The sequence below is a fragment of the Brienomyrus brachyistius genome, chromosome 22 (assembly GCF_023856365.1).
Source record: "Brienomyrus brachyistius isolate T26 chromosome 22, BBRACH_0.4, whole genome shotgun sequence".
Lineage (NCBI taxonomy): Eukaryota > Metazoa > Chordata > Actinopteri > Osteoglossiformes > Mormyridae > Brienomyrus > Brienomyrus brachyistius.
This window is the reverse complement of record NC_064554.1, coordinates 11,506,553-11,526,888: the sequence shown is the minus strand read 5'-3', so window position 1 is coordinate 11,526,888 and position 20,336 is coordinate 11,506,553. Positions and strand designations below refer to the sequence as shown.

The 20,336-nt window shown below is 47.9% G+C and overlaps 2 protein-coding genes across 3 annotated transcripts; both read left to right on the top strand.

Moving 5' to 3' along the window:
- The first annotated feature begins 555 nt into the window (after positions 1-555).
- On the top strand, positions 556-10,925 carry LOC125717986 (nucleus accumbens-associated protein 1). 2 transcript variants are annotated; one of them, XM_048991434.1, is made up of 6 exons: positions 556-669; positions 3,502-4,517; positions 4,994-5,170; positions 5,302-5,407; positions 5,989-6,086; positions 7,091-10,925. In XM_048991434.1, exons 2-6 carry the CDS (start codon positions 3,527-3,529, stop codon positions 7,390-7,392), a joined length of 1,674 nt encoding a protein of 557 aa, XP_048847391.1. In that variant the 5' UTR covers positions 556-669; positions 3,502-3,526; the 3' UTR covers positions 7,393-10,925. The 2 variants fall into 2 exon arrangements, with proteins under 2 accessions (XP_048847391.1, XP_048847392.1); XM_048991435.1 differs by lacking the exon at positions 556-669 and adding an exon at positions 900-1,664.
- Positions 10,926-13,374: 2,449 nt separating this feature from the next.
- On the top strand, positions 13,375-14,625 carry ier2a (immediate early response 2a). Its single transcript, XM_048991744.1, has one exon. It carries the CDS (start codon positions 13,512-13,514, stop codon positions 14,061-14,063), a length of 552 nt encoding a protein of 183 aa, XP_048847701.1. The 5' UTR covers positions 13,375-13,511; the 3' UTR covers positions 14,064-14,625.
- The last annotated feature ends 5,711 nt before the right edge of the window (positions 14,626-20,336 follow it).

Sequence of the window (20,336 nt, the reverse complement as noted above, 5' to 3'; positions counted from 1 at the left end):
GACCTAATATACTGGAAAACGTTTTGTAATTTTGACGTTTGATTGGTTAATTAAGACACCTGCTGGCCGGCGAGCAGCACCGAAGGTTGTCTGTCCAGCGTGATTTTGGGTTCTTGCGTCACACAGAGATGACTGGAGCGTCACGTGGGTTCCTGATGCGACAGAAAACGCCATGTATAGGAACCCAGACGATGTGCAAAAATGTGTATCTTGAAAATGCCACCACACTTCCTCTATGGAAATGTACAGACTGGGTGCTTTTCAGTAGATCGGTGCAGACGATGCTTAGTATTCAGTGCACACTCCGCCCAGACCCCGGGCGGCTCACCTACTGGCGTCTAGACGCATCTCCGTTATGCCGCTATATGATGCGCAGCTCTCCTGCCATTGGGGATCTCTTGCTGCTCTTACAGTGGTAAACACACCCTGGAGCGGCGCGGCTCCTCATCGCGGCGGCTGTAGGCAGGCAGACAGTGCCAGCGCCGGCCGATCGGTTGCTCTGCGCTCATCATCCCTCGGGAATGTGCCCCCGTCCTCGATGATTCTGAGCTCGGCGCCCTGCCTTCGCTCACAATGAATGGCCGCCTGTAGCCAAAGAGAGAGAGGGAGAGAGAGCGATCGCGTCTGACTCCTCCATTGAAATAGTTCACAGCAGCCAACACCGAGGGGGTGAGTTTGGGCCGGCCTCAGCCCGATCTGTCGGGGCCGTGGATGGGCTCGGGTAGCGGCGGGCCGGTGCCGACGGGCCATCGCCGGGCGGAAATCGGCTCGGTTCGGGCTGGATTTTGGGGTATTGTTTTGGGGAAGGTGTGCGATGGGGGGATGGGTTCCTAGGACCCGCACCAACAAAACTTTAACCACTTCGCCGGCTTTGGAGCGCTTGGCCCCGGCTGCGAGCTTCCGCTGCGCCGCATATTAACTTTTTCTAAATGTGCGAAACTTGCGTTATACCTGCGGTGAGTTTGGATAGTTAATGATGGGTGGGGGGGGGTTTGGCTTGGGGGCTTTATAACCAGGTGCGCATCACTAACGGCGACAAGTGGTTAAAGCGGTGCCTCGTACAGTCCTTCGGTCCCGGTTTGGTCTGGTTCCCCCCCTTCGCTGCGTTTGTCCTGGGATGACCTGTTGATGGGCACGGCGGGGGAGCGCCTCCCCCATCCCCCATCATTAGGATTAAAATACACCGCCGCTCAGAAGCACATTACGGGCGGGTTCGGGCGCATTGAGTCGCCGGGCACCGAGAGCCGGGATCGGGAGAGTCGCAGCCTGTGAACCCCGCTTGGGGATGCGCCGGGATCGGAGACGCGTCCCGTTTCTGTAGGCCCGACATCGCGGTGCATTGGCACAGGGCGGGCGATACCGGCCGATGCGCACTTTGCAACAAATAAATACAACACTTCCGTCGTCCCCCCCCACACGATTACGGGCGTCGTCTGCGATCGTAAAGCGGAGACAGGTCGCCGTGAAGCCCGTGAGATTTGTAGGGCTTTCCTCCTCCGCCTGCCGTGGCCCCCCGGCCGTGCCAGTGGAGCGCTCCTACCGGGCAGACACAGCCTGGCATACGACGGGCACGGCCAGCCTGCCGCCGATTGCCGCCATCCCGCCGCCATCCCGAGCCGGCGCCGATCGCCACTTACACATTAGTGACGTTTATTATATCCAAGGTTTGCAATTAATTTTATATTGACTGTTAATTATGGTACTTTAATTTCTTTGATTTGGGGACTGTGTCGTAGTATCCTCCCGAAAAAATAAATATATTTGTTCAGACCAAGTTCCATATTTGTGAAATGATTAGCTATAAATACCAATGTTATAAGAAATACTCAAAGTAGTGTTCGCTATGCATGAATATATAAGTTTTTAAAAGTAGCTGCCACATAACATGATTTAGCAGCGAAGCTAACTAAACTAGCCAACCTTGAACCAGGAAATGAATTGGCAGCACTACCTAGAAGCGAGAGATTACTAGGTACTTAAATTCCCAGAAGTATTTACATTTGCAGTCTTCATCGGTTAAGATCAAGCCTCGTAAGAGGCTTCCGTGATCGGTTTGCCTGCACTGCGTGACAAAACTAGCCGTCTGGTCTTTACATTTTATACTGATAAATGATTTTTAAATCATTAAAAGTAACCTGTGAAGATCTGTGTTTTGAAATCGGATCTCTGGCCTGATGCTGGAGTGAGGATCCCCAAGGTGGGGTGACCTCCTTGCCCCTCCCCCAGTTCCTTTTTGCCTTTGCCATCTGTGAAAATTTAGGTGGTTGATGAGTTGTGGTTTGGATAGATAAGAGGTCTTTCAGACTAAATATGCATATGTGTCTTCTTTGTGGTGTCTAGATTTAGTTAATTTTGTCTATTTTTGGTCTCCAAAGGCATTGGCCCAGTGTTGGCGGGTAGTAACACATGCAAAATGTAACCTTAGTTGGCTTCCTAGAATTTGACAAATGGCCAGTCAGAATTTTACTCATTACTCTTTGTGTCTTTGTAGTTTTGAGGATTTACTCATAAGTCTTGATATCACAGTAACTCCTTCGTGTTCGTGAGGGTTATCACCGCGAGTGACAAAATACTTGTGCACCCCTAACCTCAATGCATAAGTCTGCTAGCCTGAACGACACAACACTGTACCATACAGTTTGTCAGCTTGCTTTATCATTTCCTATCTAGTCCTTCTTATATAGTATACAGATAATCTAGATTATGCTCCTGTATGTACAAAGTTACTACTGCACTGCTGGGAGCACAGTGTTCTGGATCCGTTATTAAAAATGAAAAATGAAATTTAAAAGTTATTGCAAGAAAAGGGAGATTCCATTTTCAGGGTCTCGGTCTTGTGAATGGGACACTGGCCTTTTCCAGGTGTTCTCTGAGGGTCTCGGTCTTGTGGATGGGACACTGGCCTTTTGCAGGTGTTCTCTGAGGGTCTCGGTCTTGTGGATGGGACACTGGCCTTTTTCAGGTGTTCTCTGAAGGTCTCGGTCTTGTGGATGGGACACTGGCCTTTTGCAGGTGTTCTCTGAGGGTCTCGGTCTTGTGGATGGGACACTGGCCTTTTGCAGGTGTTCTCTGAGGGTCTCGGTCTTGTGGATGGGACACTGGCCTTTTCCAGGTGTTCTCTGAGGGTCTCGGTCTTGTGGATGGGACACTGGCCTTTTGCAGGTGTTCTCTGAGGGTCTCGGTCTTGTGGATGGGACACTGGCCTTTTTCAGGTGTTCTCTGAAGGTCTCGGTCTTGTGAATGGGACATTAACCTTTTGCAGGTGTTCTCTGAGGGTCTTGTCGCTCTGTAGTTAGACAGCTCTTCTGTCAGTGTTTTACGGATGACTAAGTGCACTTGTATTAACCCTGTCCTGAAGGCCAAAAGTCTTTCTTAATGCAGTCAGCTGGTAGAGGAATGTAGGACCCTGGTTGACAGCATTCAGCAATGGGTCCAGTAACTGTGGCTTAATGCCTTTGGCTAAAGGCTCTGTGCTCTGACGGCTCCTCTCTGTGCTTGCAGACCCCGTGGTGCTGGCTGTAGCACCATGGCTCAGACGCTGCAGATGGCCATCCCCAACTTTGGCAACAACGTCTTGGAGTGCCTGAATGAGCAGCGGCTGCAGGGGCTGTACTGTGACGTGTCCGTGGTGGTGAAGGGCCACGCCTTCAAGGCCCACCGAGCCGTGCTGGCCGCCAGCAGCTCCTACTTCCGGGACCTCTTCAACACGGGCAGCAAGAGCTCAATTGTGGAGCTGCCGTCAGCCGTGCAGCCACAGAGCTTCCAGCAGATCCTGTCCTTCTGCTACACGGGCCGGCTCAGCATGAACGTGGGCGACCAGTTTCTGCTCATGTACACAGCCGGCTTTCTGCAGATCCAGCAGATCATGGAGAAGGGCACCGAGTTCTTCCTTAAGGTCAGCTCCCCCAGCTGTGACTCGCAGGGCCTGCAGGCTGAGGAAACCCCGCCCTCTGAGCCCCAGAGTCCCGTCACGCAGCCGTCCGCGGGGGCGGGCCCTGGCGTGGTGGCTGCCAGTTCCGCCGGCCGACCCGCCTCCTGCCTCACACCGCTTCCGCTGGTGTCCCGTGTCAAGATGGAACAGCAAGAGGCCTCCTCCTACTCTGTGGTCTGTACCCCTGTGGCCAAGCGTCTCTGGGAGGGCAGCAGCCGGGAGGCTGGTGGAGGAGGCTCGGGTGGGAGTGGCGGCGGCGGCGGTGGTGGGATGAGGAAGGTCGCCCGCTTCTCTCAGGAGGCGGTACGAGGTGGGGGGGCGCAGGCTGGAGCCATGGCTGCAGGCGGACCAGGAAGTCATGGTACCGCCGCCAATGGCAGCAGCAGCGGCAGTAGCAGCAGCAACAACAACGTCACCTCTGAGGGTACCAGCCCCGGCACTCTGAGTGCGTACACCAGCGACTCCCCGAACTCCTACCACGATGAAGAGGAGGATGAAGAGGTCTTGGAGGATGGGACTGAGGAGCAGTATCGTCAGATCTGCAACATGTACACCATGTACAGCATGCTTAACGTTGGGGCCACAGGTAGGAGACCTGGACAGCACTGGGAGGCACGCAACTGAGTTATCGCTGATAGTTTACTCTTAGGTCGGGTTACAGTAGCCATTGTTCATTGAAGCCTTTACATTTTACACACTTCCTTATGTAAATTATTTCTCGTAGCGAAGAAAAATAAGGATTAGCCACCAACACTTATTAATCAGTGTAGCAGAGCATTTCCCCGTTGAGATTAGGCCACATATTTCTGTTTGAAAGACTTTGAACGGCAGTGGGTAACTTTTCACGATTATCCTGATGAGTTGCCCTTTGTCTCACCTTGTTAGTGGTTGCTTGGCAACATCGCTCAAAGTTGCCCTGCGTGTCATCATCTTTAAAGTACTTATGGAAAAGGGGGGCGCCATGATGCTTATTGTAATGGATGTATGGTTGGGATAAGAGGTGTCCCTCATGAAGCTGCTCTCTCTCTCTCTCTCTCTCTCGTGTGTGCGCGTGTGAACCAGCTGGGGAGCGTGTGGACGCCCTCCCCGACCACATGACTTCTGACACCAGGAACCGGATGCGTGTGAGGCAGGACCTGGCCTCTCTGCCTGCTGAGCTCATCAGTCAGATTGGAAACCGCTGCCACCCCAAGCTGTACGAGGAGGGCGACCCTGCGGAGAAGCTGGAGCTGGTCTCAGGTCAGTCTGCTGCAGCAGGCCAATCGCGGTGCCCGGCTGTGCGATGGGCGGGGCCTATTCCCATTCCTATGAGGTGTGTCTGTCCGTGCTGCGTTTGTGCCGCGCTGAGCCAGCTCTGTGCGCCTCTGCAGGCACCAGTGTTTTCATCACCCGAGCTCAGCTCATGAACTGTCACGTCAGTGCGGGGACCCGGCACAAAGTGCTCCTCAGAAGGCTGCTGGCCTCCTTCTTCGACCGGTGAGTCTGCTCCCTGCCTTCCTGTGGCGAGGTTGTAGTCAGGGGCCTCCGGGCTTTGGAACTACACCCATAACTTCATAATAAGCTGTGTAAATAAATTAATACCCACGTCGGGAATCCAAGTGAGGAAATTCTGCAGTGCAAATGTCATCCCGGCTCAGCCAGATCCTGTCGGGGAAATATTCACAGGCGTACAAATCCCGGCCATAAATCATTACCGTGACAGTCCGTTAGCGCTCTTTATTTTTTCTGTTTTCATTTTATTTCTTTACATGGATGTGCCTATTAAATGTCTTTTTACTGTTGCTGCAAACGCAAGGTATTACAAAATCCATAGGGTTGTTTTTGGGAACATAATTGGGGTTTCTTGGTTGAATCTGGGATTATATATTTTTTCTGTATTAAATAATGGAAACAGGTTTAGTTTGCAGCTTTAGTTTGCAGTTCGAGGGAATCAGTTGCTCTCAGATCATGGGCTCTCGATGTTTGTAAGAAGAAGTGGATGAATGCATTTTCCCTAGTTTCTTTTTGTTTATCTTTATGAGGCTTTTCTGCTGAATTCTTCCTCTTGCCCTCCCCAGGAACACTCTGGCAAACAGCTGCGGTACAGGAATCCGCTCCTCCACCAACGACCCCAGCCGCAAGCCGCTGGACAGCAGGGTGCTGCATGCCGTGAAATGTGAGCCGCCCCTGCCTTCCTGCGTGTCTGTATTTCTTTCACTGTGCCTGTCTGCGTCTCTGCCTGTCTGCGTCTCTGCCTGTCTGCCTCCCTGCCTGTCTGCGTCTCTGCCTGTCTGCGTCTCTGCCTGTCTGCCTCCCTGCCTGTCTGCCTCCCTGCCTGTCTGCGTCTCTGCCTGTCTGCCTCCCTGCCTGTCTGCCTCCCTGCCTGACCAACTAACCGACCTACCATGCTCCTGTTACTGCAGAACTCATAGAGACTCTTGGGGCGCCTGCTTAATTCTGTAATCATGCTGCAATTTTATTGGTTTCATAATAATAGTCCATTGACAAGCGGTGCCTAATGTATCTGCACAAATCTTCTCCACAGACATTTTTTCATTGTCAGAATTTTTTGGCTGATTCATTCAGTTCTGGCCATTTTGCTATTAGTTGCAGTTGTAGTCATTGACTCCCAAATGGATAGTAAACAAAAATGTTTGCCGTTTTATGTTATTGCAAAAGTATTACCAATTCAAAAGCCCCCCAATGAGACCGTATGTCAATGAACTTTCTAACAGCTCTTATAGACCTATAATTTGGGTTTAATTTATTACTACTCGAAATGAATGTTTTAATTAAAATTACGGATTGTTTTTAACGTGATATTTTGGAAACAAATGAATAAAGAAATAATTTTTGTTAGAAAATCAGTAAATTTGCAGTATTTTTACTGAATTAAGGAAACGTCCCAAGATTCTCTGTAAGCACTGTATATGGGAGTTGCTGTTAGAATGTTTTGCTGTGGTCAGATAACCATCAAACGGTCGTCTGTTAATTCAGCACAAATACAAACTCGCCTAGTAGAATGTGGACGTTGAAGGTTTCAGGCCGGATGCCTGCAGAATGGCCCGGGATCCTGGCTCTGCTTGGATAGGTCCTCGGCATGCAGACCCTGTGCTGGTGGTCTCCAGATCCTCGCCATGGTCTCCTGTGACCCCCCTCTGTTCCTCATCCCCCCCACAGTCTACTGCCAGAACTTTGCCACCAGCTTCAAAGAGAGCGAGATGAACGCCATCGCGGCTGACATGTGCACCAACGCCCGGCGCGTGGTCCGAAAGAGCTGGATCCCCAAGCTGAAGTTGCTGATGGCCGAGGGCGATGCTTATTCCGGCTTCCTGTCCGACACCGGCAAGATGGAGGCCGACCCACTGGGCACCGATCACGCTTTCGAGGCGTCTGGGCTGGAAGCGGGGGCCTCGGGTGAGGTGGGGGCCCCCGGCGACTCCCTGCCTGGGGTGGGCGCGGATGCCGGCTCTCTCTTTTAGTTAGTGATGCCCCCGCCCGTGCCCCACTCTTACTGACACCCACCTGCCCCTCAAACCGAGCTGCTCGCGTGAGGCTCCATTCAGCTTAAGGAAAAGGTGCACTTGGGGGGGGAAGGAGTGTGTGTGTGTTTTTTTTAATTTTGTTTTCCCTTAGCCCATTTGGAACAAGATATTAACTCACCCCCCCCCCTCCACCCCCCACAGCACATGCTGCTTAAAAGTGCCCATGGCACATGTCCCGCCTCTTCTCCATATCAGCCAATCACATTCCTTCGGCCAGGGACATGGGCGGGGAGGGTCGAGGCGAGGAACTGAAAATCTAATAACACTGTCTCGAGTTTGAATGTAGTCCAATGGCCTTGGATTGTTTCATCGAAAAAAATAGAGAACACAATCTACACTACTAGAGGCCCCCGAGGGCCCCTGGGCGTCCCAGTAGTGTGTGGAGGGTGGGTTAATTTGTACCTGTAACTTAAAGGCCCCCTTTCCCTGCTCCCTCTGCCCCTGAACTTACTCTCATGTTCTGACCAGATAATTGTCCTGTCATCTTTTTTTCTTTACGCTTCTGCTTATTTTTGTTTATTTAACATGCCAAGAATCCAGAGAGAGAGAAACGATCGAAGGGGTAAATCTGTCATTTTTAAGAGATGTTAATCTCCCATGTGTATGGTGAGCTAGAAAGGGATTGTTTTAAAATCTCGTTTTTTTTTTTTTTTTTTTTTTAACAAAAAATATTTCCTCAGACTGAAATGTTGATTGAAATGCTTTTCCTGATAAAGGTTTTAAGGAGATTTCTACATGCGAGTATTTTTGCAGTGGCAGGTAGTGGGACTCTGTTCCGTCTGTCTGTCCGTGAATTCGGGTGGGGGGAGTGGGACTCTTTGGTACGCTATTGGTACGAGGAGAAGGTATGACTGGGTTTCTGTCCTTATCAAGTGCCCTTCGTTTTTGTGCTCCGTGTGGTTGAAGGCCCCCCTGGCCTGAGGGATGTGTGAAAAGACAGTACCCCCCCCGAGTCCTGGCCCTGGGTAACCAAGGTGACCGTGCTGGGCATCTTGGTGGTGTCTGCTAGACGGGCTCGGGGCTGGAGACATGCTGAGGACTGAGTGTCCAGCTCATTCTTTACTAGACTCTGGATGTGGCCAGCATGGCTGTAGGGGGCGTCTGTCTGTCTGCATGCAGTAGAGAGTCCTGGACTCAGCCTGCTGGTTTGTTTGCAGCTTTTGTAAACTAAACATCTGAGTCAAGCCGTTCTTTCTGCTTTTTATTGTGTGTGTGTGTGTGTGCGCGCGCGCGCCTGCTTGCATTGCAGGAGACGTGCACGGCAGGCGAGATCCTGTAATGGCTGGCCAAGGCTGACCGTTCTAAATGCACCTTCTTAGACAAAGTGGTCCGAATTTCACGCCGGTCGCTGTTGCTCGTGCGTCCGTGAGGCACGACCTGGCCGGTGTTCTTGTGATGTTCAGTGAAGGGATCTTTCTAGACCGTGACGATGCCGCGTCCTTCCGCTGGTCAAAGCTGCGTTTGCTCCCCGGATTGGGTCTTTGGCCGACTCTGCTACTGACTTGCTGGGGGTATGAGGAGGCTGCCTCGCTGCAGCTGCTTACCCTGCGGGCTATGAGGCAGCACTCCAGCTGTTAGGAGAATCTGTGTAGAACTTTTTTTTATTTTAATTTTTTTTAGCGGATATACTGTAGAATTAGCTTGTTACAAATACTACTAATTCAAGATCGAGCAGTTGCCAATTTGTGTAAAAACAAAATAAGGACAAAAACCTTTTTGATGATCTTTGTTGACTGAAGTGCTTGGTAGGGATGTAACACGAGATGCTGCAGGTTCTCCTGCACTGTAGGGAATAAATTGGTGAGATTTCCAAAGCAGTTCTCATTTTTCTTACCTTGGGTCTGATTCGAAAGCAGCCTTACTTACTTAATGACTGTTGGGTACAGCTGACGTTCGTCACACTGGGAATGTATCATCATGTACATGATGGGGTGTCTTGTGTAAACGGATTAGGTTAGAAATTCGTAGCTCCTCTCTGATGGCTTGAGATGCTGGTGTAGTGCCAACCCTGACCACCAGGAGGAAGCAAATTCCTTACATAGCAACAATTACATTTTCATTCCACCAGGGGGATGGACTCTGCCCTGAAGGAACTGTTCGGGGTGGGGGAGTGGGAGAGAAACAGCGGAAAAGATTTGGGAATAAGCTGTTAAAATCCAAAAAAGCATTTAAAAGATGATGGAAGAACTTAAGATTGTATGGGGGGGGGGGATGTAGCCGCCAAGTTATGAGGGACGATTCTCGCTGTCAGTTTCCACCCTCCAGAATGATAGAGAAAAAATATAACCAAGCACCTTTGGGTGGCGCTCTTGGCCCTGTGGCTGGATATGGGCCCCACAGCACCTTCTGTTTGCTTTCTTCTGCCTGTGAGGGTGGCGCTGAGGGGAGTTTGTCCAGGGATTGATGTCTGTCTTTTGTGTTTGTTATTCACATTTTTAAACTCCCCGCCCCCCCCCCCCCCCATTGTTAAACCCCTCCCCAGGCAGGCTCTGGGAGGAGGAATCGATGAGGCATGTGATTTTTGTTCCCGCAGGGGTGATGGATTGTGGGGAGACGGGGGGGGTTCTGTGACTAGGTTTATCCGGACCAGTGATGGAGAGATGGCGCCAACAGATTGTGTGTTTGTGTGGCTGGTTCACACCGTGCCAGTTGTGACATGCTTCCGGGCCTCTTCCCTGATTCCCCCGGGCCTGGCCCTTTCCCAGCACCCCTGTGCTCAGTACCACGGCCGGTCAGTCCTGTTATGTTCTCTCTGCTGGACTCTCTGCCTTTGTTTTTCCTGACTGCAGTCTCTGTTAGACTTTGTACTCAGAAGTCATAATTACCGTTTTCGCTCTTGACGGCTCTGCACTCCAGAGACGGGCGGCGGATGCACCTCCCGTCCTTACGGGCTCCCAGGTGAGCGTGTGGCGGCCTCTGGCCGAGAACCGGCAGGAAATGCTTTGAGGCTAAGCTGCCGGGCCGAGCCGAGCCATCCTCTTGGCCGCTTTTGTAAGAGGCACATTCAGCTGGTTCGAAAATGGAGGCCATCTTTGTTGAGGTAGAGTTAGACAAGGAGAGGGAGAGGACGGCATCTCTGGTGTGTTTACGGTTAGCAGATCTTTTTCACTATATATATATATAAATAATATATATGTATATATATATACTGTATATTATACATAGAATCACTAATGAAGTTTGATTGTTAGTTGTGCACTCACAGCATGAGGTATTAACCCAGAAATGCTTATCAGACCAATGCCGTAGCATCTGCTGATGCCTAAGCCCCTCTGTGACCCTGTCCAGACCCCTCCGTGACCCCTGACCCCGTAAAGCCAGTGTTTATTCTGTGTTCCAAGTGCCAATAACTTTGTGAATTCTTAACTGTGACCCAATAATTAAGATAATTGCACATTAACTACTGTAAAGAGAGGGAAAAAAATCAAAGAAAAAAAAAATCTGTATCTTAATAAAAGGTTTGTAACAAAGGTGTCTCTGGTTTTGCGTTTTTCACCTCTTGTGATGTGAGTGTCTGGCAGTAGGATTCCTTATAAATCCCTCCACTTCAGAAGGACTAGCGCTTTGTGACACTTGGGCAATCAACGAAGGGCTTAATCAATAAACCATATTATAAACGAAGTACTGTGCTATCAGGATTAAGGTTATTCCGCTCTAAATGGACGCCCTGGCCGCGCTGAGGTAGCCGGAGTGTGTGTCTTACCAGGAATAGCCGCCAGGTGGAGCACGTCGCTCTTGTGTGCGACTAGAGTAGAGCGCTGCACATCCATTTTAAATGAAAAGCTGTTCCCCCTTTTCGTTATGAGATTATATGCAAAAACATATATCACGATAATTCAATATATAGCTCAATAGGCAAACATTGTTGCTGTCGTACTGCCTGTAAACGGCTACACTTGATCGCTATGCGATGCAATTATTTAAAAAACGTTGCATTCTTGGCTCTAAACCTTCTCACTTTTTCTTTATCATCTTTCTCACATATTGTGTACATTCGCCAATGTATAGAATTACGCAACATCTCCAGTCCACGTTAATCTGTAAATCAGTTTTTAAATGATCACAGGTATATTTGAATTGATTGCGCATTCTCCGTCTTTCACTGACAGGGCTGGATGTTTTTGTAGTGATTTATAAAAAGCATGTATCCAATGTACGTTCTACGCAACACGGTTTGTTTATGTACGTAGATACACTGTTTTACTTATGCTTCCCGTGAGTTCCCCATAGTCACGTGACAGCCCTTATTCCCATTAAGTGACCTCTTCTTCCACCCCCTCTGGCGACTACCATCTTGTGTTTCTCACTGACGCCTGCTTCCTCCCCCGTCATTTCCCTTTATCACGATCGCCCCCCCCACCCCTGCCGCTGCATACTTTACTGCCCCTCCCCTCTTCCTCTTGGAGCACCCCTGGAATGCGCGTCTGTGTGCGAATCAGCGAAAAGGAATGTGCATAAAAAATACCGAAACAACCATGTAGCCAAAGCAAAGGGTTCTTGCTAGTAAAATGTTTTGCCCAGAGCGTGCTAAATCATTTACCATTTTACTACGGCTTTTAATACAATGACTGAGCCCACTCATTGTATGCATGCTTATTATATGTCTCCTATAATAATATCCGACGAAAGACACCAGACGAGTCGTTTTTGTACAAAAAATAATATACTTTATGCGCACATATTTTATATACGGTTCATCCAGAAGTATTATTAGAGATATCTCATCAGACATTTTTTTGTAAAAGAACGAGAATACTAATACTTAATTAACGGCACAGTTTATTACCTTTTTAGATTTTCAAAGCAGTTGTTCTCCCGGCGAGAATTTCCTCCACTATTAATATTGTGTTCGATCTCAATCACACTAAAGATCCAAAGATCTTTCACCCCAAACTTGGGCAAAGCCCCCGGACACAGTCGGAAACGATACCATATAAGGAAATCGATGACGACATCTTTACCGCCCTGCTAAATATGGCAACGGAAAATGTAGCTGCCCACGCGTCATGGGTTTTCCGCTGTGCGTTCCCTGGAGACCTGGCGGATGTGCTTTATATGGTCATATGTCGACTCGCTGACGGGAAACACTATGGGGAAGAACGTAAAATGTGTTTAGATTCACAAGATACACTACTCCTGAATCCGTCGTAAAATATGAACTTGCAGCTGATTCAGAGAAGCTATGATTCTGTTAACCATTTTGCTACCGCTATAATGCGATATGCATAAAAATGTATCATGTACTATAAATAAAAACACCAGATGGCATGGTGTGACGAACACGTTCAATTTTTATAGAATATATATATATATATATATATATATATATATATGTAATGTATATAATATTTATATTATATATATAATCAATATTTATTAAATATAAAAAGGCTTATTAAAGCAATCGTTAAAATCTGGCCTTCAACATTGCATCATAAAATCTCAAATTTTGCAATGAATGTTACATTTTGCACAGCTTCAATCACTTTCTATATCTACAGTCATTTTTAAGTACACCTCAAACCTGTAAGCATTACTTCTGTGATATTATTAGCCAATGAACAGTTGTATAAACATTAATTAACATTTATTAAATTAGTTAGGAAAATCACTTTTCACATCTTCTGGAAGGAAATCAATTTTCATCACTGTGTATATCTGTTTTAATTCCATTTGTAACGTAACACATTCATTCCACAAAAAATGAGGAAGCCACTGAGCATTTACTACTGTTATATATTATATTCATACCAAAACAAATATCCCTATATGACATAATGTTAGCTTCACGTTAGTGGGACATATTTTCTGACAGCAGCAGACCTGGAAGCCGGAGCTGCCGGGCCGGGCTCTGGGCGGAGCCATGCAGCAGCCTCACGCGACCCAAAGGCCCTGACGTCAGCGCTACAATATAACACCACCCGCGCCATACGGGCGCTCAAGTGAGAGTTTAAGCCGGGCGGTGAGGTAGTAGGGAAGTCAGAACTCAGAAGTGCACACCGCTTTGAAAATCTGTTCACAAGTTAAGTAAACTTTATAAACACACGATCGGGAAAATGGACGTGAGTGCAGAGGCCAAGCGGATCATGGTTCAGGCTTTGGGCAAGCTGTACAGTTCGCGCACCCAGCGGGGCGGACTGAGGCTCCACCGGAACTTGCTGCTCACCTTGGTCATGAAATCGGCCAGAGACATTTACCACAGCGCCCGAATTGCGTGCGAAAACGAAGCGCAAAACGACAGTCCTGTCCCTGACCCACAGCCTCAGCGGACGGAGGAAGCAATGGACACCAGCGACGCCGATGGGGAGAACCGTGTCTCACCTCGGATTTCCGAAAGCAAATGTAAAGTGACATCTGCGAACTGTAAAAAGAGCCAGGAGGACAAAGAGAACAGCGATCCCGGAAGATCTGACCGCCACTCCAGAAAGCGGCCGGGCAAGGCGGCAGCCGAGCCCGACTTTCTTCCTACAAAGAAGGCGAGAATGGAAACGGGCGAGGAGAGGCACAGCGCTCGGCCCGGGGCGCTGAGGACTTCCACGGGGAATTGCTGTCGAGCTGACGAAACGCTGACTTCTCTGCCAATGTCCCGGGCAATTACTGCTTTCTGAACGGGAGGCTAAAGGACCTGGGCGTCGTTCAGATCACGGGTAACGACTGCCGGCCTTAGCCCGAAGGGGTCAGGATGCGTCCCGGTTTGCGAGACTGGAAATGCGGCGTTTCTCCCCCTGCATACACCAACCAAAGACTCCGCCGGCGAGGCCTGGGATCGCCCTGGCCGCTCGCTAAACAAGTTGTCAGGCTGGGAGTCGACTGTGAAAAGCTGGGATTCGTGCGTCATAGTGCCGTGAGACACGGCTGGCATCCGAATGTGAGATCCCCACCTGCGTGGGAGTGGGGTCACTCATCCCCAGCCCCGGATCAGGGGGCAGACCTGCGTCTCACCCACCCGGAAAGCAGGCGAAGACATGAATAGACTCGTATAGCTACACACATTAAATGGTGCTGGATAAAATGCCCAGAGCGGCGTGTTTACGTGTGTGAGTGTAGGAAGTTGCTGTCGGCACCTTGTGTGAAACGACAGATTGTACATATTTGTTTACAGTCCCGTTACTTCTGGAAGCTGCTTTTATGTTTTATACCTCATGTGAATAATAAACATTTTGTAAAGTAGCTGAAAATCGTTGTGTTTTTCTTTATCGGTATTGTTGCCGTAACATGCGACATGAGTGTCCATATCTTAATTGGGTCTGTATATTATGTGGCACCTTCTTACAGGTTACTCACTTAAACACACAAATATAATCTCTGCTTGTCGGTTTTATCTAAGACTATTTTACGACTGCATCACATGACACGTCAACATACGCAGAGGACTTCCGGGGTTCCGGTGCAGCTGATTAAAGGTGGAGGTGGGTGTGGGGGCTTTCTGGTGGGACTGGGTGAGCTGGAACCGCTTTTCAATGACACATTCACACCTGCTGTGTCATCACTACTCATACCCATACGACGCCCCCGGAGGCGTATGATGCACAGTATCGCTCACGCACCACAGCCACAACAATACGCGTTTATTAACAGTAATATTTACATAAACGATGCCATGTGTTTTAAGTCAATAAAAGCAGATAGTCATATCCTAAACAGCAGGAGGCGCACGCCGTGGTGATCAGCGCGAAAGGTTTCACATGAGAAAGTTGCGCACAGATTTGATTGAGTAGCTTTCGTGGACCATCCACAGATATTAGGGGTAGGTTCTTTGCCAGCCCTTAATGTCAGGTATAATTGAGAGGATGTGCTTTCCTAATATTTAATGTTAGGCCAGTATCATTAGGCTCATGTTCTAACAATGGCGATTATCAAGGTTTCCCAATTATCTGTTATGGGGGTTTCCCACAAACAATGACAAACAATGACAAATGTTATCCCATAGACTTCATCAGAGACCTTCAACCGCGGTTCCGCAGAAACCTGTTGTAATTTTAATATCCTTTTTTCAAGGAGAGAGATTGAAGTCCCCCCCTCCCCCATCAGCCCTGTACTTGTTGGTTAAAGTAGTCACCCATTAGAGGGTACTTAGCTGTGGTGTATTTTCAAGGGGGGGAGGGGATTCCCCTGCTTTAAAAAAAGCCTGAAAAGTGAGCTATGTCATGCAAAACCATGGGAGATTTTTTTTTTGTGTGTGATCTATCTTATTGTCCAGTGATTTGGTAATTGATGTGTCCGTTTGGGAGTGTGAATGGCGCGTTAATGTACCCCGCCGTAAACTCTGTGTCCGGGTGGGGAAGGCAGGAAGTAGGAAGCAAAGCAGTCGGACAGATATTTATAGGACAAGGGGGCGCTTTGCGCTTCCGCACATCTGGCTGAGCCAGATCGGGGGCGGAGAGGGGGATGTGAACCCTATTCATCATTCAGAAAAACCTCCTGACGACGTTAAACAGACCATTTGCTCGAAATCCTACGTCTTCATACAGCCGGTCGAGGACAAAAAGATGAAGGGAAAAAAAAGAAAAATATAGCAGAAGTATAAAAATTACATTAGCATTTATTTAGCAGGTGCTTTGATACAAAACGACGCACACACACACACAAATAAATAAATAAATATATATATATATATGTTACGTATAATATAGATTGTAAAAAGGAAGGAAAATGTGGTTTACAAGGAAGTACAGACGAAGTGAGGGTAGGTGTGTTTAGGAGAGAGGTGGTGATAACCAGTGTGTCATAGAAACATAAGCTGTAGGTGCCAAAGTTTACCACAAGGTAACATGGCACACACTCACACGAAATGAAATGTGGTATTTAACGTATGAGAATTCACCGTACTAATTGCTGTCCAGTTCTAAGAATATGAATGATTATGTAGTCTATAATTCACAGACATACGGTATGCGTAAATGCGTGTGTGTGTGATTCTAATACCTCCGATTGGTGTGTTTCTTCATTTTCCAGCCTGTCCTTCATTTTTTATTACTCTTGCTTACAACCAGAGTTAAAAGCACCATATGCTAAAAGGTGTAATGAACGATTCCTGCACATACCTTTGAAGTTGTGACAGTGAAGGGGTGGGGGATGTGTGTGTGTGTGTGTGTGGGGGGGGGGGGGGGGGGGGGGAGGAAGTGTGTGGGCCGATCCCACGTCATGAGAATACGCAGCAGCTGACCAGGCAGGGAGCGGGAGCAGTAAAGACGAGTCGCAGACTGGCATGGTGCATTCTCTCTGGGTTTATTCAGGTTCATTAGGAAGAATTCTGTCTGGAGTTACAAAATGCACTGGTAGAAACAGCAGTGAGATAGAGAGAGAGACAGGGAGATACCATAGCCAGACTAAATGAGTACATCATCAAATTCAGGCACCTCCTACTGCGCCTCATGACTGAGGAGGGAGATTTATTTTACTTCTCTTTTTCTCTCGAGCATTTTACCCACGCGAGATCTTTTTTCTTTGTTGTGTCCTGAACGTGGTGTATAGGGGCCTGTCTGTCCTCCAGGTCTGCAGGGGCAGCTGACAATGGAAACCAACTACCTGTGATTCTCACCAAAGTCACTTTGCTCTTTTGATTTTTTTTTGTCTTTTTTAGCATTTTTTGTTTTTAAAAATAGAAGGAAAAAAGAACATGTTGCTTTAAAAACATCTATATATTTATTTATATATTTATATATACTTTTCTTTTAGTAGTATTATTTTTTTATTCCTGAAGATGACTGTTAATCCACGCTGTAGCATGCACATCGCACATGCAGTTCTGGAAGTAAATATTTTACTTTTTTTGGTTTTTTTTTTTGTAATTAGTCTTTTTTGTTTCTCTTTTTTTCCATAGCGGCTCCTACGTAGTTTAGACTTATTTGTGTCATTATTTTATCGTATGTCGTTCGATGTGAGGCTGAGGTCGTGATTCGGGACACAGTGGCACGCGGGGAGATGGGTGGATGATTGGCGTCTTTGTCTCGTGGCGATGGCATGATGGGACAATGGCTTTCGCACGCAGACACAACACGCACGTTTCTGCACGGGCACGCAGAGCTCTCGCTCATAGCTACGCACTCCGAGACACTCAGTAAAGTGCCAATACGGCAACAGAATTAGCAACGCAGCACCGTGAACCCCACAGTGTAATGTCACTCATTATTAGACACATCCGCCTACACACACACACGCACGCGCGCACATGCACATAACGAATTTAAAAGTACAATTCTTGCTCCCCTTCAATAAAAAAAAAAATCAATTACCTGATTATGTGCTAATTGCTAAAAGTGTCTGGAGGCCATTGAATGCCTTAGCCACGTCCTGAGCAATGATCAATACTCAGCTTACTGACACAGCATCGCCCATGCGCTGCAGAAAATGACCCTATGAGTCATTCCCGTTGCATAAGGGATTCATAAGATTTGGTCTGTGTAGGAAGTTCAAGGTATCATTTTACTAAACATACACAAATACACAGGTTTGTAATTATATCTTTGTGAGACTCTCCATTCATTTCTATAGGGAAAATTCTAATCGCAACATCACGACCCTAACCCCTAACCAGTCCTAACCTTAGCCATAAGTAACCAAACAATTGATTGCATTCACAGATCTTTGTGGGGACCTGAAAAACTGTCCCCACAACGTCAAAATAACAGGTGTTTATCACATTGTTGGTGACGTTTTGTCTCACAATGTAATATAAAATTAATCCACATACACACACACACACACACACACACACACACACACACACACACACACACACACACACACACACACACACACATTTCAGAGCTCTCCGATTAACAGATAAACCGATGCTGCACTCTTGTGGTAGTATATGGTAATGCATCTTGTTAGAGTAGCCGCTACTGGACGGGGCCTGATTCAGATGATGTCTCAATAGACAATCGATGGTATACAGGCGGCAGGACGACAGGTCGATCCTGTCATAATGGGACGGAGAGAGGGAACGAGAAGAACGGAAAAGTAGAGACGAGAATGGACACGCATATGATTTCTGGAGGTTTATGGGTGATATACACAGCATACAGAGCGGCACAGAGAGAGAGATGACAGAACACACAGAACTCTGCCCCACCTCCCAGGCCCCTTTCTGAATAAAAACACCTCGTCTGTGACAAACTTGCCACAGGGAGTGATGGAGAAGGAAAAAGAGGTAGAAAGGAGGGAGGGGGATTGTAGCTTTCGTCATGGTGAGATGTGGAAAGGTATGAATGAAAAAAAGGCTTGTCTGAGGGGAGGCTCATTCCTTCCACGGTGTAAGGCACTGGTAACGATGTACCACACGCACACGGACACATGCAGGCACACACACGGCTGCTGTTCTCCTCTGGGAACACACGCATGCAGTACACAGGCACGGACAGCAGGGGACTGAGAGTTTGCTTATCGCGAAGTCTATGTCTGCGACGGGAGTTCTGCAGGATAGTATGGCGTGGCGGATCTTCGGTTAAGAGTTAATTTTACTTTATGTTGTGTGGCCCGTATGGGGTGATATGTAAAAGATACCTGTGCAATATCCATACTGTCCTATACTGTCTATATCTATAGAGCCATATCTATAGTAATAATCGCTGTAGTGCAATCCAGTCAACCCTGACAGCAGAAATAGTGAGAATAGTAGTAGTATTTGTAATATAATAATAGTTCATAATAATTAATAATCGTGTTAGTGTTTCGTATGTTAGTTGGTGGTATGCTAAGACAGATGCTGGATGGGTAAATGGTGTGAATGTTGTCCTATTAGGCTCTCGGACTGCGTCTGCAGAAGGACAGCCCAGCGCTCGTTTCTTTTATGTGGCTCTTTCATTCTACGAACACAAGGTCCTCGGAGTGCTAAACCTGGTGTACGGATTACAGGCAGTAAAACGCTTGGGGGGATTAAAGGTGGGGCTGTGTGAGGGTGACAGCAGGGCGCGGTGCTCTGTTCCTCATGAGTGCACCGCAAAGCCACAACAATGCCCCCTGCAGGGCCAGGATATAATGACGGATGAAGGGAACAGCCACTCCGTAGCCCGTGGTTACCCGGACTTCTCATTTGTGGGCACCTACACAATGAACTCGGGTTTTGATTGAGCTACATGGGCACCTGCATGGAGGAGCAACTGCTGTGTCTTTGAAAAGGCTGCACTCTCGTTCATATTAACAGGAAGCTACACCAATGCAGCTGTACACAGGAACCATAATGTTGGTTTCAAATCCCAGTTCCGAACCCCAGGTGCTGAGAATGCTGGGTTTTCTGTCCCCCTACGAATTAAAGTACTCCTCTTTCTCCTTCCTAGAGGTCCATGTTTTAGGTTGGGTTCCATATTCTTGGGTGTGAAAACTCCAGTGGAAATCCCAGGATACTCTGCTACTTATCCATCACAGACTGACATTCTGCCCAACATTTATTCATTTTAAGCTTGGAATTCACTCTCCCTCCCCATCTAGACCCCCTTATTTCCAAGCAGGCGCAGCCCTTTTTTGTTATCACTCTCATGACTTGGAGGTAGGAACTGGTTTACACAACTACAGGTCCCACAATGCACCTGTCTTACTGAGCCCCACCCACTGCCGGCTGCCAGGGGAACAACGTTGTTGTCAGACATGAGAACATGATGAACACTTCTGACTCAGAAACATAACACTGATGTACAGTTTCTCTCTCTCATATCATAGACATTATTATAATTCATATCATTAGCATTACTTATAGAACTTTTATCACTATTGTCAACAAATCAAGTCTTAAAATGGAAAAGCGTTCTCTTTTCTCTCGTGTTCACTCCCTCTCTGTTCCAGAAAATGTACGGAAGACTGGAATCACAGACGTGGTCTGGGGGCAGTGGCATCCACACATGTCCACACTGAGGGTACCGGGCCTGCTTTGGGTCTGCCTC

Bases quoted from the DNA above. Each gene is read 5' to 3' on its own strand.
- LOC125717986 (XM_048991434.1), top strand. From the start codon at position 3,527: ATGGCTCAGACGCTGCAGATGGCCATCCCCAACTTTGGCAACAACGTC. The intron at 4,518-4,993 runs GTAGGAGACCTG...CGTGTGAACCAG, and splicing joins GCTTAACGTTGGGGCCACAG to CTGGGGAGCGTGTGGACGCC. The intron at 5,171-5,301 runs GTCAGTCTGCTG...GCGCCTCTGCAG, and splicing joins GAAGCTGGAGCTGGTCTCAG to GCACCAGTGTTTTCATCACC.
- ier2a (XM_048991744.1), top strand. From the start codon at position 13,512: ATGGACGTGAGTGCAGAGGCCAAGCGGATCATGGTTCAGGCTTTGGGC.